The sequence below is a fragment of the Lissotriton helveticus genome, chromosome 4_2 (genome assembly GCF_964261635.1).
Source record: "Lissotriton helveticus chromosome 4_2, aLisHel1.1, whole genome shotgun sequence".
Classification (NCBI taxonomy): Eukaryota; Metazoa; Chordata; class Amphibia; order Caudata; family Salamandridae; genus Lissotriton; species Lissotriton helveticus.
The window spans coordinates 112,115,134-112,134,953 of NC_136064.1; the positions used below are offsets into that span (position 1 = coordinate 112,115,134).

Sequence of the window (19,820 nt, forward strand, 5' to 3'; positions counted from 1 at the left end):
TTTCAAGTTCGACATTCCCCATAATTCCGCCCCATACAAGGCAGCACTTACTCCTCTGGCCGCGTAGATGTCCAATACTGCAGCTATAGGTTTAGTTGAGGCTGCTCTCTGCTCTTTAAGCAGGGTCCCGGTTATTCTTTTTAGGTTTAGCAACATTTTGAGCAGATGCTGGTCCCATTTCATGGAATCCACCAACCTGATGCCCAGATAATCGAAGGTTTTAGTCCTGTCCAATGCCACGGAGCCCAATGTTGGCGGAGGGCCCAGTTTTTGCGGAGGGTTCAAAATAAGGTACTTTGTTTTATCTGTATTTATACAGAGTCCTCTTTGTTTACAAAAATCGTCAAAGCCTGAGAGAAGCTGTTGTAGGCCCATTGGCGATTTTGAAAGGAGCAAAGTATCGTCCGCAAAAAGCAGGGTGGGGATGGAGCGACCTGCCAGACGAGGGGCATCTGCTGGAATCCTTGACAAGTGGTCCACCACCCCATTAACATAGAGCGAAAAGAGTGTTGGGGCAAGAACGCACCCTTGCCGCACTCCTCTGTTCACATCTATTCTTCGGGTTTTTTGGCCATTGGGACCCCAGCGAATTTGGGCGTAGTTGGTTTCATGGAACTTCATGACCAGGTGGAGCAGGTAAGGTGGCAGGCCAAGATCGTTAAGAACCTTCCAGAGTTTATTTCTGGGGACCAAATCGAAGGCCGTCCGGAGGTCGATGAAGGCCAGATATAATGTACCCTTCCCAATTGTGACGACCTTCCAGTGGATCATAAGAAGCCTTAGCGATTGTTCAATTGTTCCAGTGCCAGCACGGAACCCTGCCTGAAAATCCGAAAGGATCCTGTTCTCATCTGCCCATTGCTGTATTCTTGTTAAAAGAACCTTGCCTGCAACTTTTTGTGAGCAGTCGATCAGGCTGATTGGCCTGTAGTTCCCTGGGTCATCTCTCGAGCCTTTTTTGTGAAGGGGAACCACTTCAGCGGCCATCCAAGAGGCAGGCAAAGGTGCGCCTTCCAAAGCAGCATTCAAAACCGAAGAGATCAGTGTGCTCCAATCATCTATGTCAGCTCGGAGCAAGTCACCCGGAAGACCATCGGGGCCAGCCGCCTTGCGTGGAACCAAAGATTTTATTGCACTTTCCGCTTCTATCTTAGTAAACAGACATTCCTCGAATCTTTCCATCACTCTTAGGGGCTGTGGGAAAACAAAATCCAACGCTTCAACTGCGGATGCCGTATACAATTTCGAAAAATGTGTAAACCATAAGTCCTCGCTTATATTACAGGTGATAACTGTATCAAGGGGTCTGTTCTTCTTGTGAACTAAGTCCCAGAAAGCTTTTGCGTTTTTTCCGCCGCTGGCAGCTCGGAGATCCTGCCAAAACTTGTCTTCCCAGTCTCTCTTTGCTGTTTTGAGCTCCAATTTATAGCCCTTCCGTTCAGTGGATATTAGGGTGGCATTACCACTTTTCACCGCCAGTATCAGGGCTCTCTTCTTGGCACGACACTCCTTCGTGTACCATCCTGACTTGCCTTGTTGGTTTTTACGATTAGGGTTCCCATTTTTTACTTTGGCCTTGAAAAGGTCCCCAATTGAGAGTGAGACCTCACAGAACAATGCTGTAATCTGATTAGGGCAAATAGGCTGACTTTTTAAAATGGCACAGGCTGTGGAAGTAACAGTTCTGATACATGCCATTTTCTCCTCATCTATTGCCACTTTGTCCCATTTCAAGCGTCTTAAGCAGTTTGTTGGGACCACTCCTCCCAGTGGCCCTGTTGCGAGAGCGTCATGGTTTCCATTTCCAGGGAAGTTCTCTTTCCACCAGGTTGATAGTGTCAAAGAAAGGGCGTTATGGTCACTGTCCAGGGAGGGTAGGACTACCATATCCTTCATGTGAGCCCACAAAGAAAAGTTTAGAAGGATATAATCGATCCGGGAAGAATGGCCGACCCTATTATATGTATGAGCCCCCACTAGGTCTGATGGTGTCCTCCCATTGACTGCCCTTAGACCATGCTCTAAAGTGAGGGAATTTAGTTGGATGATTCTGGGTGTCCAACTATTTATGATGGGCAAGTCAAGTGACGGGACACCTCTCCTAGAATCTTCATCATTTAGATCCAGGGATTCATCGGGTAACAAAGGCTCAAATGTGCAATTGAAGTCCCCCATGACCAAAATTAGGGAATCGCTACAGCACTCACCCAGGGCTACCTCCAGGTCCAAGAGCGTTGGTGACAAAGCTCTCCCGGTGGCCCCTCGTGTATAGATATTAAAAATCTCCAGTTTTTCTGCTCTCCTTGGGCAAGTTACAGTGAGATGCATCAAATCTGGAGTTTTTGGGGGGTGATGGTGTACCCTCCATCCCAAAGTAATGTTTATCCAAACCAAGAGACCTCCGAAGGGGCGACCTCTTCCCGAGGCTGGAATTTCTGCCGGGACAAAAAAGGTGGCATTACCTACTCGGTGCCTTGGTTCTACGCACCATGTCTCTTGAAATGCGCAAACTGAGTGGGGTTCAACGAGCGCCACCCAGTCTGGGACATCTAGCTTGCTGCTTAAGCCTGCCACATTCCAACTAATGATTTTCAAAGGGGCAGGATGCTGGGGCTCATTATAACCGCTATTCCCACCCTGAGGACCCGAAGTTTGAGGACTATCCCCTAGTTCAAGTTTATCTGTCCCATCACCTGAAGGAAAGGGTAGGATTGGGATAGGCGAGGGATCGGGCACAACAATGTTGGTCAGCGGTACCTCCCCTACCAGAGAAGTTGTGTCAGCCCTTTGGGGGGAGACATTTGTTACCTCTAAGGTGTTAAGTCACCAGCCCCAACCCTGTGGAGTGGTTGGTTGGGAGGGGGTCCATGCCCTTGCTCTAGGATCCAAGGTCGGGTAATGAGAGAACCATACACCTCTACCCCCATCTTGAAAGAACTTATTATTATTATTATTGAGCCCCATTAAGGGGGGAGGGTGATAAAAATACCCCAAATCCCTAGTTTGTATGTCGCAAAAGTTGTGCTGCGACTGTTGGTTACAAATCATACCAGCAGCTCTGGGATCATTGAAATTAATCAACACACAGTCCCCGGTAATAGCCTTGCGTCTGTTACCGATCCAACCCACCCTTCGGACGAAGGCTATTCTACCATCAATGTGCCCTGGGAGGGGTCTATTAGCTTTTAGCCAGGAGAGCGTCTTGTGTTTGAGTTCAGAATAGGACTCACAAGAGCCCTCGTCAAGCTCAGGTACCCCTGTTAGAATAACCACATAGGGCTTGCAGCCAGGCGGAAGGCTAGCATTTGGCGTACGCCGTTTTATCCTGTCTTTGGCTGGGGATTTTCTTGTAGTTTTTGCTGGGGATTTGGGCGCTACATGCGAAGCAGAAGTAGAAGGGGATGTGATTATAATTGCGGCGCCCTTGCTTACGGTCACTATATCTCCAGTTGCCTTAGTTTGGGAAGTAATAGGCTTGGGATTTGCAGCAAATTTGACCTTGGGTGCCTTTGGTACATGGGTGCTGGATTTGTTCATTGGACATGCCAAACTAGGCTCAGGGGTAGGGGTCGGTGGGGGGGGTATGGTTCCAGTAATAGGTTTGGGAGCCTTAGCCGAGGCAGGCGTTTTTGAACTAGGTGAGGGATCAGGGAGGGCTGTCGGATTAGACGGAACTGTTGGAGCGGCACCGCTCCTTAGCCCACCGTTTTCTTCAGCCTGAGTTTTAGCGTGAAATTTAACTAACGATTTCACTGCATAAAAATTGTCCAGCATTGACTGCTCGAGTGAGGCTAGTTTGCGTGTGAGGCCATCGATCTTATCTACGAGTGGCATCACCACAGACTTAATGATGCTCTCAACTTGGAGGAATATGCTAGCATCTATAGGGGCCAGTTGCCCAGGAGTGCCCTCGACAGCAGCGTCTCCAATATGGGGCGCTTGGGGTTTTGAGCGAAGAACCTGATTCGGGGTAATACCCCCTTTTGGTGTGATGTTCCTACTAACCTTACTATGAGGTTTTAGAGAGCCTCCCCTACGGGGACTAATGGGGCGCTTTCTCTTCTTTCGAGGGACGATGCCTAGGGTTAGATTCCCTACAGGTACAGTTTCGGGGACTACCACTCTAGGAGTGTTAGTATCAGAATGGCCTGCAGTGGATGGGGAATTCACAGCTGTATTAACAAACACATGGGGGCTCGAATCATCAGGGGTATTGAGAGTGCAATCTGGAATCTGCCTCTCTGGTGATGGAACACTAAAAAGAGAGGAAGTGGAGTGTGTCGGGTCGAGCACAATACTTGGAGCTGTGGTGGTTACCCTTTCTAGGCTAGCCCTAATCCGACTCACTCTCTCATCAATGGTGGGGGAATCAACTATTACTAAGGGAGTTGATGGAATATGACCAGGGCTATCAGCTAGGGCAATGGCGCCCAAAGAAGAGCGCTTATTAGACGTGCTAAAGGAGTCCCGAGACAACCTTCGCTCAGCCAAGATTATCTCCTTCTCAACTATGGAAACAGCACGGGTTATGAACTGGTCCATAGTGCCTATAACAACGTCTCCAGCAGATTTCTTTGTCTTACAAGACCGGGTTCCTGAAGCCATATTCCTGGTGGCTGGAAGTCCGCTTTGTGGGGCCAAGGGATGTGGCCCAGCCCGGCCTCCTCTGGCCCCGGACGGCCACAGACGGTCCCGCCCTTGTCCCGGGCTTCTCCCGGCGCGCTCCCGCTCGCTCCCGCGTAGCGGTAGAGCAAGCGTCTGTAAATAGATGGTGTGATTGGTGAAGGGGCGGGGCTTGCAGGGAGAGCGGCCCAGGTGATTGCAGGCGGGCTATCAGGGACTCCTGGGATATGGAGTCCCTGACCACGCTGCTCGCAGCCCTGCAAGGCTTACCGGCACCCTTGGCGTCTGCACGCACTCCCGAAGTTCCTCTGCTCCCAGACACGAAGCGGGACCCGCGGAGCGGGTCCGGCGAGGGGTAGCCTGGGTCCACAAGAAGGAAGCTGTTCCACCAGCAAACGGGCAGCAGGTACGCACAAAGAAAGTCCCAAGGAGGTAGTGGGAACAGTGGCTTTTAGCTCGTAGGTGAAGGGGCGGGGCTTGCAGGGAGAGCAGCCCAGGTGATTGCAGGCGGGCTATCAGGGACTCCTGGGATATGGAGTCCCTGACCACGCTGCTCGCAGCCCTGCAAGGCTTACCGGCACCCTTGGCGTCTGCACGCACTCCCGAAGTTCCTCTGCTCCCAGACACGAAGCGGGACCCGCGGAGCGGGTCCGGCGAGGGGTAGCCTGGGTCCACAAGAAGGAAGCTGTTCCACCAGCAAACGGGCAGCAGGTACGCACAAAGAAAGTCCCAAGGAGGTAGTGGGAACAGTGGCTTTTAGCTCGTAGGTGAAGGGGCGGGGCTTGCAGGGAGAGCGGCCCAGGTGATTGCAGGCGGGCTATCAGGGACTCCTGGGATATGGAGTCCCTGACCACGCTGCTCGCAGCCCTGCAAGGCTTACCGGCACCCTTGGCGTCTGCACGCACTCCCGAAGTTCCTCTGCTCCCAGACACGAAGCGGGACCCGCGGAGCGGGTCCGGCGAGGGGTAGCCTGGGTCCACAAGAAGGAAGCTGTTCCACCAGCAAACGGGCAGCAGGTACGCACAAAGAAAGTCCCAAGGAGGTAGTGGGAACAGTGGCTTTTAGCTCGTAGGTGAAGGGGCGGGGCTTGCAGGGAGAGCAGCCCAGGTGATTGCAGGCGGGCTATCAGGGACTCCTGGGATATGGAGTCCCTGACCACGCTGCTCGCAGCCCTGCAAGGCTTACCGGCACCCTTGGCGTCTGCACGCACTCCCGAAGTTCCTCTGCTCCCAGACACGAAGCGGGACCCGCGGAGCGGGTCCGGCGAGGGGTAGCCTGGGTCCACAAGAAGGAAGCTGTTCCACCAGCAAACGGGCAGCAGGTACGCACAAAGAAAGTCCCCAATTAGCTTTATGCTCGACCACCGTACCATTTTGCTGTATCTTAGCAGTCACTGCAGGAACTCTTAATTTGCGTTTTCAGCTTTTTCTTGTGCTATTATCTTCCTTTCTGCTTCTTACTCTCAGATTCTCCATACTATTTGAGTCCTGATAGTCCCTCATTTTAATGGATTCGAGACACCGTTGACTTTGTAATTTATGTTCCCTTTTTGCCATTAAATATTGTACAGGGTCATAATTAATGTGTTTGTGTTAGTCGCACTTGTATCCCATTTATTATCATTGTGTGTCACATTTTTGAAGCTTTGAGCACGTTTTCCTCTCTGACAATCTTATATTTTCTGGGTTTTTTTCTATCATGTTATTATACCATCATTATACTCCTCTTTCTACTTATGATTTTTAACCAGGGACCATTGTTATTTTTATTATGTATATTTACCCCAGGCTCCTTGCTGTTTTACGGTTACCCTTGTGTTTCTCTGTCACTGGTACCAGCAGTTGGCTTGTGTAGGTATACACTTGGAATATGACCCTAAGAGAGTGGTGTAGGACTCAGTTCAGAGTCCAGAGGCACACCGCAGTTGAGAGATTTTAGATCTTATCAGAAGGGGAGCAGGAAGATCCCCCGTGTCCTGTTTCCAAGACATTTTCTGCAGTGGAGAAGGTTCCTATTTGTTCCAGTCTCTAGAGAAGCCTTGAGTAGTCGACTGTCCCATGACGCAGAGAGATCCAAGCGGATGAGTGTGGTAACACCACCACCACCACCACCAAAGGCCAAACAAAAACCATTCATGGTTTCGATGAGGACTAGTCAACTCACGCACAACACATGGAGATCCACGAGGACGAGTGTGGTAACACTTGGAAATCATTCACAGCTTCGGTGAGACTAGTCAACTCCTGCACAATGCATGGAGATCCACGAGGACGAGTGTGGTAACACTTGAAAACCATTCACAGTTTCGGTGAGACTAGTCAACTCTCGCACAATGCATGAAGATCCACGAGGACGAGTGTGGTAACACTTGAAAACCATTCACAGCTTCGGCGAGACTAGTCAACTCTCGCACAACGCATGGAGATCCACGAGGACGAGTGTGGTAACACTTGAAAACCATTCACAGCTTCGGTGAGACTAGTCAACTCTCACACGACGCAGGGAGATCCACGAGGACGAGTGTGGTAACACTTGAAAACCATTCACAGCTTCGATGAGATTAGTCAACTCTCACACGACGCAGGGAGATCCACGAGGACGAGTGTGGTAACACTTGAAAACCATTCACTGCTTCGGTGAGACTAGTCAACTCTCGCACAACGCATGAAGATCCAAGAGGACGAGTGTGGTAACAGTTGAAAACCATTCACAGCTTCGGTGAGACTAGTCAACTCTCACACGACGCAGGGAGATCCTATTCTTGAGACATTTTCGGCAGTGGAGAAGATTCCCATTTGTTCCAGTCTCTAGAGAAGCCTTGAGTAGTCGACTCTCACATGATGCAGGGAGATCCAAGAGGACGAGTGCGGTAACACCACCACCACCAAAGGCCAACCGATAAATGTTCACGGCTCTAATGAGGACCAGGCAACTCTCAAATGAAGCAGGGAGATCCATCATGAAGAGTGTGGTAACACCGCCTTTGAGAAACGGCCTCCTTTCATGGTTAGCTCCTACTTTTTGCCTGGTTTTGATGTGGTTTCAAATGGAGTGCACAGGGCCACTGCCAACGACAGTCCTCTGTGCCAGTTTTTCCCTAAAAAGAAATCCCTAGTTGGCACTTCTGCTCTCTGTAAGTCCCTAGTGACTGGTGTACCCTGGGTACCTGGGACCTGGGAGCTGCAGAGCGTACCCCGGATCCCCCTCACTGGGACCATGCTACTGCCCCTGCAGCCAGCATGCCCTTGTGAGGGAGAAAACAACAAAGTCGACATGGCAGCCTGCCTGGGTGCCATCCCAGCCAGCACAGCCTGAAGGCATAGGCAAGTCACCCCTGTAGTAGACCTCACAGCCCTAAGGCAGGGTGCTCTAGACCACAGATGAAGGCATATCTGCATGAGCAGATATGCCCCTCCAATATTGGGGTCCATCTCTTAATATTGTAAATGCCCGGGGAGCCACAGAGAGTACATGGGCTGGAAACTCGACAACTTGAGGTTCGAGGCATGTGGGCTGCTAAATTCATATCTGTTGCATTAGATCGCCGCCTAGTGTTGGGTCCGGATGATCGCACATTGTTGTCCTGGAAGAGTCTTCGAAGTATCCTGAGATAGGTGGCTCCTCCCCTGGACTACAGTGCGCATGGGCATCGGCTCCATCCCCAGATTGTTTTTTTCCGCCATTGGGTTCGGATGCGGTCTCGACGTCTCTCTGTCGGAACCGAGAAAACTAGCTTTTTTACGGCCAAAAGGCCTTAGTTTCATTACGTCGGTATTGTTTGCGTACGGTCTCTAGTTCTTCCGTCTCTTTGAGTCGGAATCTGCGGAGTCGTATCACTCTTCGGACATCGAGGCCTTCTCATCGCAACACGACCAGAACTTTTCAGCATGGAGCGGAGCCCGTTTAAATACTGTCCCGTCTGTGGGTCCAAATACCCACATATCGACGTGCACCCGATCTGTAACAAATGCCTTTCGCCAGACCATAACGAGGACAGCTGCAAGGCCTGCTCCAGATTCAGGTCAAAGAAGACGCTCAAGCTTCGGCGCGCGGTGCGCCTCGAGGCCAGACAAGCGGCCCCGGCTCCAGAGAACATCTTCGGCGAACAGGAAGAAGAGGGCCTAAGCCATCATCTTGAAATCTCGCCGCCCGCGACGGAGGTCGAGGCGGATCCGGAAGACGACGACGGAGTCGTGGATCAAGGCCTTGAATACGTCGACGAGGTAGGGGACGTCGAAGAAGTTTATGGGGCCGCGGAAGATAGCTCAGGGGATGAGCTATGCCCCGAAGGTTACGCGGATCAGGCTCGGGTCACGGGATCGCCACTCGGCCTTACCCAAGACCCCGTACCGCAAGCCACGGCCCCGCCTTCAGGCCCGGCCACGGACATACTTGCTACGCAGCCCGTATCGAAACCGAAACCGAAACAAACGGTATCGACTACACCTAAAATGGCCGACACGAAAACGAAACCGAAACTAACGGATTCGAGTGCATCTAAGATGGCGGCCGTTCCACCGAAAACACCAAAGCCTGCTACCTCATCGACTCCATCGGCCTCCGGTCCACAGAAGTCGAAGAAAACTGTCGATTCGACAGTGCCGAAGTCGTCAACGGAGGAGGCATCCTCTAAGAAGGTCGTCCGGCACGGGTCGACCGGGACGACGCCGTCAAAGTCCGCCAAAGCCAGCGACAAGACTCCGGTGCCGACTGAGACGTCGTTAGTCGGACGCATGGTTGACACGGAGCCTGTGCGATCCCACGGATCAAAGAGCGGAAGCTCAACACATCGGTCCAAGGACTCGGTGTCTACGGCTGCAGCATCGACGTCTAAGACTCCGAAGGGACCACAAGACGTCGGTTCCGAAGGCAAGGTGAAGGCCTCCTCGTCGGCGCCAAGTGACGCCGTGAGTGAAGCATCCCTCATCGCCGCTTCACTCCAGAGAATTCGGGATAAGGCCTCTACGACGTCGGCTCCGGCGCCGTCGCAACAGAAGCCGATGGACATGCCGGCGAAGCCTGCTAGCAAACTTCTCTTCCTTCTGCCGCCAAAGGAAGCACCAAAGGCCTTTGCGCCAAAGACGGCGCCAAAGACATCGGACTCGTCCACGTCTGCTGGAGTATCGGGTCGACAACTCAACTCAGGAGACGATTCGGAGCGTTTTATCGACGCAGACACGGGCAAGTTGACCCTTTACAAGAGGAAGATCACTTCCCACCCAGTGGACTCTTATGTTATCCCACTGAAGAAGAAGGGGCTTGCACAGGACGCTCCAGTCCTGATTGAACCTATCCAGCCTCCTCCTAGAAGGAGTCCAACACCTTCCCCCGAACACTCTGAGGGAGAGGACTATGGACAAGATGACCAGTACACTTTCCCCATCAATGAACCCGATGCACAGCAGGATTCCTATGACGACATAGGCGACCAAGGGATACAGATTGTGGGGCAGGACCCACAGCCTTTCAGTGCACGTGCATCCCCAACAGAAGACTCTGCAGGTTTTCATGCACTCATTGAACGGGCAGCTGCTAATCATGATGTGGACATGCATGCTGACCCAGTGGAGGAAGATTTTCTGTTTGACACTTTTTCAGTCTCCGAAAAGACAGTAAAGACACTGACTATGCTCAAAGGTGTCCTTAAGCATGCTGCGGACATCTTTAAAGAGCCTACCAGGGCGAGGGTGGTCAATCCACGCATCGAAAAGAAATACAGACCAGCACCTGCAGACCCTGCATACATTCGGGGACAGTTGCCACTAGACTCTCTTGTGGTCGCGAATGCCCGCAAACGGGCAAACTCCCAGACGACGGGTGAAGCTCCTCCCCCAGACAAGGAGTCTAAAGTGCTTGAGGCAGGGGGCAAAAGGGTAGCTGCGCAAGCCGCAAATTTCTGGCGGATTGCGAATACACAAGCACTGTTGGCACGTTATGATAGGGCGCATTACGACACCCTAGAGCAAGTTTTAGAACACCTGCCTCCGCAGTTTCAAGAGGCTACCAAACTGCTTATAGAGGAGGGCAAACTCATCTCCAACGCAGCCATAAAGTGTGCACTTGATGCCGCTGACACAGCAGCTAGGGCTATTAACACTAGCGTCATGCTGAGACGACAAGCGTGGCTACGCATATCAGGGTTTAAACCCGACATTCAAATGACCATACTCAATCAACCCGTCAATCCTGATAGACTGTTTGGTCCTGATGTTGACACCACCCTCGAAAAGATTAAGAAAGACAACGAAACAGCTAAGTCTATGGGGGCCCTTCAATCACAACAATTCCGGGGCAACACTTTTCGTTGCTCAGGTGCACGTGGAGTCACCAGAGGACAGATGGGTCAACAATCACAGTTCACTAGAGGTGGAGCACAGTCCTCCTACCCAAAGCAGAATAAAGGGGGTTATCGAGGAAACAGCACCAGAGGACGTGGCAGAGGAAACAACAACTCCCGTTCCTCTGCCCCAAACAAACAGTGACTCTCTGTCACTGCCCCCCGACCATTTAACACCTGTCGGGGGGAGACTACAGCAGTTCCTGCCGCTCTGGACAAACATCACCACAGACAGGTGGGTACGACAACTTGTCCAGTACGGTTATTGTCTAGAGGTAAAGTCCACTCCACCCAACATTCCACCAAGGCAGCGGCCTATGTCCGCAGAGCACTTGCACTTATTGCAGCAGGAGGTAGTGGTGATGCTGCAAAAAGGCGCAATCGAGCTCGTGCCAGTGGAGGAGGAAGGCACAGGGGTATATTCCCTGTACTTCCTTATTCCAAAGAAGGACGGATCTCTCAGACCCATTCTGGATCTGCGTCCCCTCAACCTGTATATACTGTCAGAACATTTCCATATGCTTACACTGCAATAGATTCTTCCCTTGTTACACCAAGGGGACTTCTTAGCAACCTTAGACCTCAAGGATGCTTATTTCCACATACCACTACACCCATCCCACAGAAAATACCTCAGGTTCACTATCCAAGGCAGGCATTATCAGTTCAAAGTCCTACCCTTCGGAGTGACCACCGCCCCAAGAGTGTTTACCAAGTGTCTGGCGACGGTGGCGGCGCACCTCAGGAGGCAGAATATCCATGTCTACCCCTACCTAGACGACTGGCTCGTTCAAGCCAAGTCGGAACAACAGTGCGCCGCGGACATGTCGACTACCATTCACCTCCTTCACAATCTGGGCTTCTCGCTGAACTACCCGAAGTCGCACCTTCAGCCAGCACATGTCCGGCAGTTTCTGGGCGCGGCGATCAATACCCTGACGGCTATGGCTCAGCCAAACCAGGTCAGGATAGACAGCATGCAGTCTCTGATCCAAAAGTTCAGACCACAACACTCGCTTCCAGCGAGAGTGTTCATGCAGTTGATTGGCATGATGGCCTCCTGCATCTTCATAGTCCCTCACGCACGGTTACATATGCGTCCGCTCCAGGAGTGCTTAGCAAACCAGTGGACACAGGCTCAGGGACAATTGACAGACCTAGTGTTGGTTACCAGTCGGGCGTTCAACTCTCTGCATTGGTGGACTCCACACAACCTTTGCAAGGGCCGACTGTTCCAAGAGCCAGTGCCACAGATTACCCTGACGACGGACGCATCTCTCCAGGGATGGGGAGCTCATCTGCTCACTTACACAGTGCAGGGACTATGGACGACGCAGCAACAGAAGATGCACATCAACTATCTGGAACTGATGGCAATCTTCATGGCGCTCAAGTCCTTCAATGTACATCTGTGCAACAAGGTAGTGTTAGTCCGGACGGACAACATGACAGCGATGTACTACATTCAAAAGCAGGGAGGCACTCACTCGCCACAGCTGTCTCATCTGGCTCAGAGCATGTGGAAGTGGGCCATTCAGAGGAACATTTTCCTCATGGCAGAACACCTCCCGGGCAAGGACAATCAGATGGCGGATCTGCTCAGCAGATACAGCCATCAAATGCACGAGTGGGAGTTACACCCATCGGTACTCCGCCCGTACTTCCAGCAGTGGGGTCATCCGGAGATAGACCTGTTTGCCACAAACGAAAACGCAAAATGCCAACACTTTGCCGCCAGGTTCCCTCACCCACAATCGCAGGGGAATGCTATATGGATGAACTGGTCAGGCAAATTTGCGTACGCTTTTCCACCAGCCCCTCTGATACCGCTGGTGGCAAGAAAACTAAAGCAGCACTCGATGACACTCATCCTAGTTGCTCCAACGTGGGCACGCCAAGCATGGTACACCACGTTTCTGGAGCTCTCGGTGGTGCCGCATCAAAGGCTGCGCCTAACGCCCAGGCTTTTGACGCAGAACCATGGAGACATTCAGCATCCAGATCCGCAACAGCTCAACCTGGCGATCTGGCTCCTGAAGTCCTAGAGTTTGGCTACCTTCACCTACCTCCAGAATGCATGGACATCATCAAGGAGGCAAGGAAGCCGACTACCAGAGCATGCTATGCTGCTAAATGGAAGCGTTTTGTTCTTCACTGTACAGCCAATAACATAAACCCGCTAGATGCATCTATCCCTAACATCATTTGCTATCTGTTACATCTTTACAAGTGCAATCTAGCCTACACTTCCATTCGGATACATCTATCCACCATAGCAGCTTACCTTCAGAACCGGCAACATCTCTCTGTCTTCAGAGTGCCTGCCATTAAGGCTTTCCTGGAAGGTCTGAAACGAGTCATTCCCCCAAGGACACCGCCAGCTCCGGTGTGGAACCTCAATGTGGTCCTCACCAGGCTGATGGGACCACCTTTTGAGCCACTACACTCGTGTGAACTCCAGTTCCTAACATGGAAAGTGGCTTTCCTTATTGCTATTACGTCACTGAGACGTGTTAGTGAGCTGCAAGCGCTCACAATACAAGAGCCATTCATACAAATTCATCCAAATAGGGTGGTACTACGTACTAACCCTAAATTCCTTCCGAAGGTGGTGTCACAGTTTCATCTCAACCAAACTATTGACTTGCCTGCATTCTTCCAAAACCCACAAACGGTGGCGGAAAGAATGCTCCATACTTTGGATGTTAGAAGGGCGTTGATGTACTATATTGACAGGACACAACCCTTTAGAAAAACAAAACAACTTTTTGTTGCCTTCTCGCCACAGCACAAGGGCAACCCTATTTCCAAAGCAGGAATAGCCAGATGGATTGTTAAGTGCATCCAGATCTGCTATCAAAAGGCTAAACGCACCTTAACAATACCCCCAAGGGCGCACTCCACACGCAAATTGGGGGCATCCATGGCTTTCCTGGGGAACATTCCTTTAGAGGACATTTGTAGAGCAGCCACATGGGTTACACCACATACCTTTACAAAACACTACTGTGTTGATGTGCATTCCAAACAGCAGGCAGCTGTAGGACAGGCTGTTCTCAAGACACTTTTTCAGGTTTTTGCAGCTGGCACGGGCAACCGCCGCTAATGGAGGGACTGCTATGTATTCAATGCAACAGATATGAATTTAGCAGCCCACATGCCTCGAACTGAATATGCTACTTACCAGTATGCATCTGTTCTTGGCATGTAGGGCTGCTAACATTCATATCGCCCACCCTCCTCCCCGGTGCCTGTCGCAGCTGCAGACATACTCTTGCATTCAATCATTAGCATGGACATCCTTTACACTTTACACTCCATCTCTGCCACAATGGCTAAAAACAATCTGGGGATGGAGCCGATGCCCATGCGCACTGTAGTCCAGGGGAGGAGCCCCCTATCTCAGGATACTTCGAAGACTCTTCCAGGACAACAATGTGCGATCATCCGGACCCAACACTAGGCGGCGATCTAATGCAACAGATATGAATGTTAGCAGCCCTACATGCCAAGAACAGATGCATACTGGTAAGTAGCATATTCATTCTACAGCACCATAATGGCTCTTCTGAACCCAGGAGTGTTTGGTACCAATCTATTCCTCTCAACAAACTAACACTGATGCCAATGTGGGGGATTTATTGATCTATGTCCCCAGAGGGTACCTCCGAGGTACCTACCAACCCTGGTGTGGTCTCTGACTGGGTGTAGGCAACCAGTCACCGCCAGACATGTTTCTGGACCCCCTGGGTAGAGATCCCCTGCTCTCTGGGACCAGAAACAATGCACATACTTGGATGAGGTGTCATGTCTACTTCCCCAGAATGTACCAGTGCTCGAAGAAGGGAAACTTCAAAGGCCTTCCGCCTTCGTCATTCAACCCCTCAGCTCCTGCTGCTAGCAGCAGATGGCAGCCCCCGGTTTGCACCCCCACTTTGTGCGGTAAAACCAGCTGGAAAACTCAAGAAGAATAGGAGGTTCGCCCTCCTCTGCCATCTCCACCCCTAAGGTGGGGGAGGTGAGGTGAGGCAAAGCATATCTTTCAGTCCCCGCCATCTTCAAGATGGGGGGACCGCTCCAATCAGGACTAGTTCCATGCCCACCTCCCACAGTAGGGTGGCATAATAGAGTGTGTAGTCACCCCAGGTAAGGTGCCTCTTGGCCCAACCTGCTACTCTCTTAAAACGCCCCTAAATCTAATATTCAGGTGACTCCCCCAGACCTGGAAACCAGATTAGCGATAACCTAAGAAGAAAGATGATGACCCTGCATAGAAGACTGAAGACGACGACTGCCTTGGCCCCAGTACTACCGACCTGTCTCCAGCTTCTGTGAACCTGCGGCCTGTCTTGCAGCCAGCGACCTCTGAAACCCTGAAGGACTGATGCCTTTGAAAAAGACTCCAATATCCTGTGGACAGCTGCCCTGTCTGGAAGAAACCAACTCCAAGGACCCAGGATCCGGGCGGATCTGCATCTCCTGCCCACTCTGCACCCGACGCCCATGGCCTGAGTGGCTCACCTGTGCAGTGAAGCCTCCCCGGCTATCTTGACCTTGGGTCCAGCATTGGCTGACCTCTCCTGATCTCCACGCCGGTGCCTGCCGTGTGAATCCAGAGGCTCCCATCATTGTGACTGGCTCTAGTTAGAAGACTCGGACGGCGAAAGGCACCCCTGCACTGGAAGCCCCTGGGCCTTGGTGAGCTGAACCAACGGTGCCCCCACGACCCTCTACATCTCTACTTACCTTGGCTGTCATTGTTCTCCCTCCTGCAACCTCCGGTGCAACACCTGCAGCCTGTTTGCTAAAAAATCTAATCTCTACAAAAAAGCATGGGGTGCCTTATGCTGATTTTGTACCGGTGTTGTATGTTTGGTGCTGCTTTGTGTCCCCCCCACCCTATTTCGTGCTGGTCCTAACCCCCAAAGCTTGGGCCCTGCAACGATCTACTTACCTGCAAGCAGTGTAGCTCCAGGAACCCCAGTCTCCGTTGAAAAGTATTGGGCCGAACTCAGATTCTGACCTCTGCACCCAGCCCCTGGTGGTGCAGTTTTGATACTCCCTTGGCCCTGGCTGACTTTTGGTTCCGAAGAAGTGCATTAATTAACTGTTTAACCGCAATATTGTTTTCCGATAGGATAACATTGAACTGTGTTGAACTTTTCTAAGTGCCGATTTTTCAAAGTGATAAGTATTTTTAATTTTTAAAAAACGTATGTACCTTATTACGAAGATTTTGTAAAGTGCAATGAAAGTATAGTTTTCTAAAATTGGGGTGGATCTCCTTTTTGAGTCGTAGTTCCATTATTGGTCAATGTTGTGCAATAAAAGTCTCACACTCCTCTGTTAGGCCTAAGGCTGCTCGCCCACAACACCACGAATAGAGCACTTGAGTTTTATATTGAGCCCTGTACACAATTTTGGGGAACCCTGGACTCTGTGCACAGTATAACCACTTAGTGGTGATACCATGTGCAGAGCCAGCAGCCTACATGGGTTGTAAATGTTATGCCAATAATAGTTATTTTTAGTCTCTGTATGTGAATGAGATGAACTTGTTTTGACTGTATCACAGTAATATAATTCTTTTAAATTTAAGGGAATGGGCTGTCTACCTCAAAGGTTAATAGCCGATATGTTCAGGTTTTCAATCTTGAAATGGTTTGAGCATTAGACCACATTCATTCTATTTCCAGGCTGTCTCTCAGATGTGAGCTTGGAAGTGTATCTGGCTTAGTCATCAGATACTTTTTTTTTGTGGTGTGCGTTTGGGATTTATTGATGAGGTAGCCGTATGCTCTTTCCTATCTTTTATTCTCTGTAGAAGCATGTTTTGTTTTGTTGTGAGGGGTACGAGATTTCTGGACTGGTGGAAAGTTGATTTTGTTTCAAAAGGAGGATCGATACATGCCGTTATAATCATTTGCTACATCAATTGAAGTTTGCCTGTTTTGTCGTTTACCCTGTTGGTATGATGACACCTGTGAGAGTATTGTAGTTTGAGGGTGTAAAAATAACATCTGGTTAAAGTTTGCTTGGCCTATTCAGTTCTGCATTCAAGAGCACTTCGTTCATTTGACTAACACTTAGGAGTGGATAAAGCAGAACTCACATTTATAAATTCGAAATCCTGAATGTATGGACTTTTATTTAAAGCAATTTAGTTTACGCATATATTTATGAGAATGTTTGGAAACTTCTTCAGAAGGAATTACTTACTTTCATTTTACTCAGTTTATTAAGCCAAAGCTATTATAGTCCCTCATGGATTTCTTGTGCTTTTCAATGCTTTGCAGAAATTCCAGATGAAAAAGAGACGACCACATCCAATTCTCCATCGAAGGAGAACAAGAAAGAGTCGTCTCTGAAGAAGAGTCGTATCCTTCTGGGGAAAACTGGGGTCATAAAGGAGGAGCCACAGCAGGTCAGTATGGAGTCTTTGCTGTGTCGCTGAATGGTCGGCTCGAGGTAGGATTATCTCTCCCCTGGAGCATTGGTACTCGATCTCCTTTTTATTGTGATTCTGTTGTCCTTCCATGCCTCTGTATGAGGGAATTGCTGTTAATTTTTTTCAACACTCGAAGTGAGTGCATGGATTTTCTCACCTTGTGTGCTGCTTCCCCCTCAAATATCTGCCGCCTCCACCCACGTGCTCCGTGTTGCATCCTCCCCCCCACTCTCATTTCGTGGATTGACATCCCCGGATGTTGCAGTCTCCTCCTGGATGTCTGAGAAGGAACCTGGAGACGAAAGAAAAGGATTAAAAGAGAAGAAAGTCTTTAGGGAAGGGTAGTAGAAATGGAAGGAACATGAATGACCGAAAAGAACATACAGACCGAGGACGGACAACAGCAGAATGTAAGAGTGGACTGTGAAAGAGGAGTCGGCTGTTCTCAGCAAAAACAGATGCACAGCCGAGAAGCAGAAATGGAGAATGAAGCAGAAGCAGGAGAAGCATTACGGCCCTCAGCGAGAAGCTGTGGGAGCACGGTGAAGTCCACAGAAGAGTGGAGAGGGAGAATGCCTGGGAAGATAGATCACGGAAAGCCGGAGCAGGATGAGGCTGCTGCAGAAGATGCTGAAGAGACCTGGAGTGAGGATATGGGGTTTCCCACGTTCCCACCCGCTGGCTGCTCACTGTCCCGCCGCTACTTGTGGGGTGAGCCCTGGCGGCCCCAGGTCAGTGACGAGATGAGGCAGGTGGAAGTGGGGAGGCCAGAACTGGAGCCAAAGGGAAGTGAGGACATTTCAAAAGACTATCTTTGTTTTGGTGCTGAAAAGAGGAAAGGGTTATCTTAATTCACCTATGGCGAGATAACCTTAAGCAAATAGAAAAAAAAATATTTTTTTATACAGCGCTTTGGGGAGTAGAAAGCACTCATGGCCTATTTAAATCTCTGCCCAAATAATTGCCGCTCACAACTTTATTTTATACACGGACACTAAATAGGAAACTGCAAGATCAGCCCTGGAAGAACAAAGGTGTTAGACAACAAGAATGTAAGAAATTGTAATAGAAAAGCCAATGCCAGAAAGTGTAGCGGGAAGCAAGAAAACAAATGACTGTTTTTAGAGACATTTGTTGATCAGTTTTCTAAGTATTTCAGAGTAAATTTAAGAAATTAATAGTACATGATTAAAATTCAGATAGAAAACATTATTTGTGCCATAGTTTCAAGATAATCCCTTTTGGATGTGTCATCTCAGTTAGCCTTCCTGATAGCGTATCAGTTGGTGTCCCCAACGAGTTGCAGCAGCGAGAGCTAAAGAGTAGGTGCTCAGTAGTACAAATTCTAGCTGTAGGGCTTTGACTGAAACTGAGGATCCAATCGCAAAAAGAGAATGAAGAATCTTCCCTTTTATTTTTGGGAGAATGGGATAGGGGTCTGCCATTGGGGGATGGGGGAGCCCACTAGACACAAGGGAATGTTTGTTTTACTGTTTTTGATGGGGAGGATCCACCCCCCGCCTCCTCCCCTCCCCCAGGGGCATGTGCTCCACTCTACGCTGGCCATGACAGTTTCTCTCATGGGGGAAGACGGGGGGTGTTTGCCCTTTTTTCCATATTGTTCTGGCTATTTTTGGCACTTATATTCAAACCAGTTCACAACCACAGCTGATCTCAGATCTAAACCATCTACTGCTACAAATATTTCAGCACTCTCAGCCCTCGGTATTTATTGTCATAATCTAATTTAACAAAAATATGTGTAAGCAAGAAATATATACATTAATCAGGGCTTCAGTACTGTAAATGGAACAAGAGAGACACTTCTTCTAGATGAATGCTGTAACCTTGATGTAGGAAGCTGGCTTTTTATGTCATATATCAATAATTTGATATGCCATGTAAAGAGTCCAGGGGTTCCTTCATGAGTGGAGAGGGGCTTGCTCTGCAATCCCAAAGTGCTCCATTAGTGGGTAGTGCGGTCGAGCCTTAGGCTTAACACAGAGGAGTGCAAGACCTCTGTAAATACACACAATGGTGAATAACTGACAACACGACTCAAGAAGAAGATCTGCACCGATTTATAAAAATAACAAGTATCTTTATATATGTTTAGGCATCAGAGACAAATTGTTCAGGTAAGTACGTTTTTTTTAAAAACATATTTAATTGTATTTGTCATGGTCAAATAATATTTCCATACGATGAGACATACGAATCACGAAATAAATATATAAGAGGGGGATTACAGTCCACATCATTTTATGTATCGTAGGATTACAAACATAAAACAAAAACACCTGCGTCAAACAAAACCTAACTCTGCGCCTGATCTTATACATTATAGTCTTGGTTACTCGTGTCTCTCATTTGTGGGTGTGGTGTTTATATATTCTCTCCATCCCTATTGAA

General features: G+C 49.7%; 1 protein-coding gene across 1 annotated transcript in view; it reads left to right on the top strand.

Annotated features, from left to right (window-relative positions):
- The window catches only part of LOC144752244 (transcription initiation factor TFIID subunit 1-like), a 303,153-nt gene that overhangs the window by 52,078 nt on the left and 231,255 nt on the right, over positions 1–19,820 (top strand). The window contains exon 11 of the mRNA XM_078640245.1: positions 17,257–17,384. Coding sequence (XP_078496371.1) covers positions 17,257–17,384 — 128 coding nt within the window. The remainder of the gene's footprint in view (positions 1–17,256; positions 17,385–19,820) is intronic.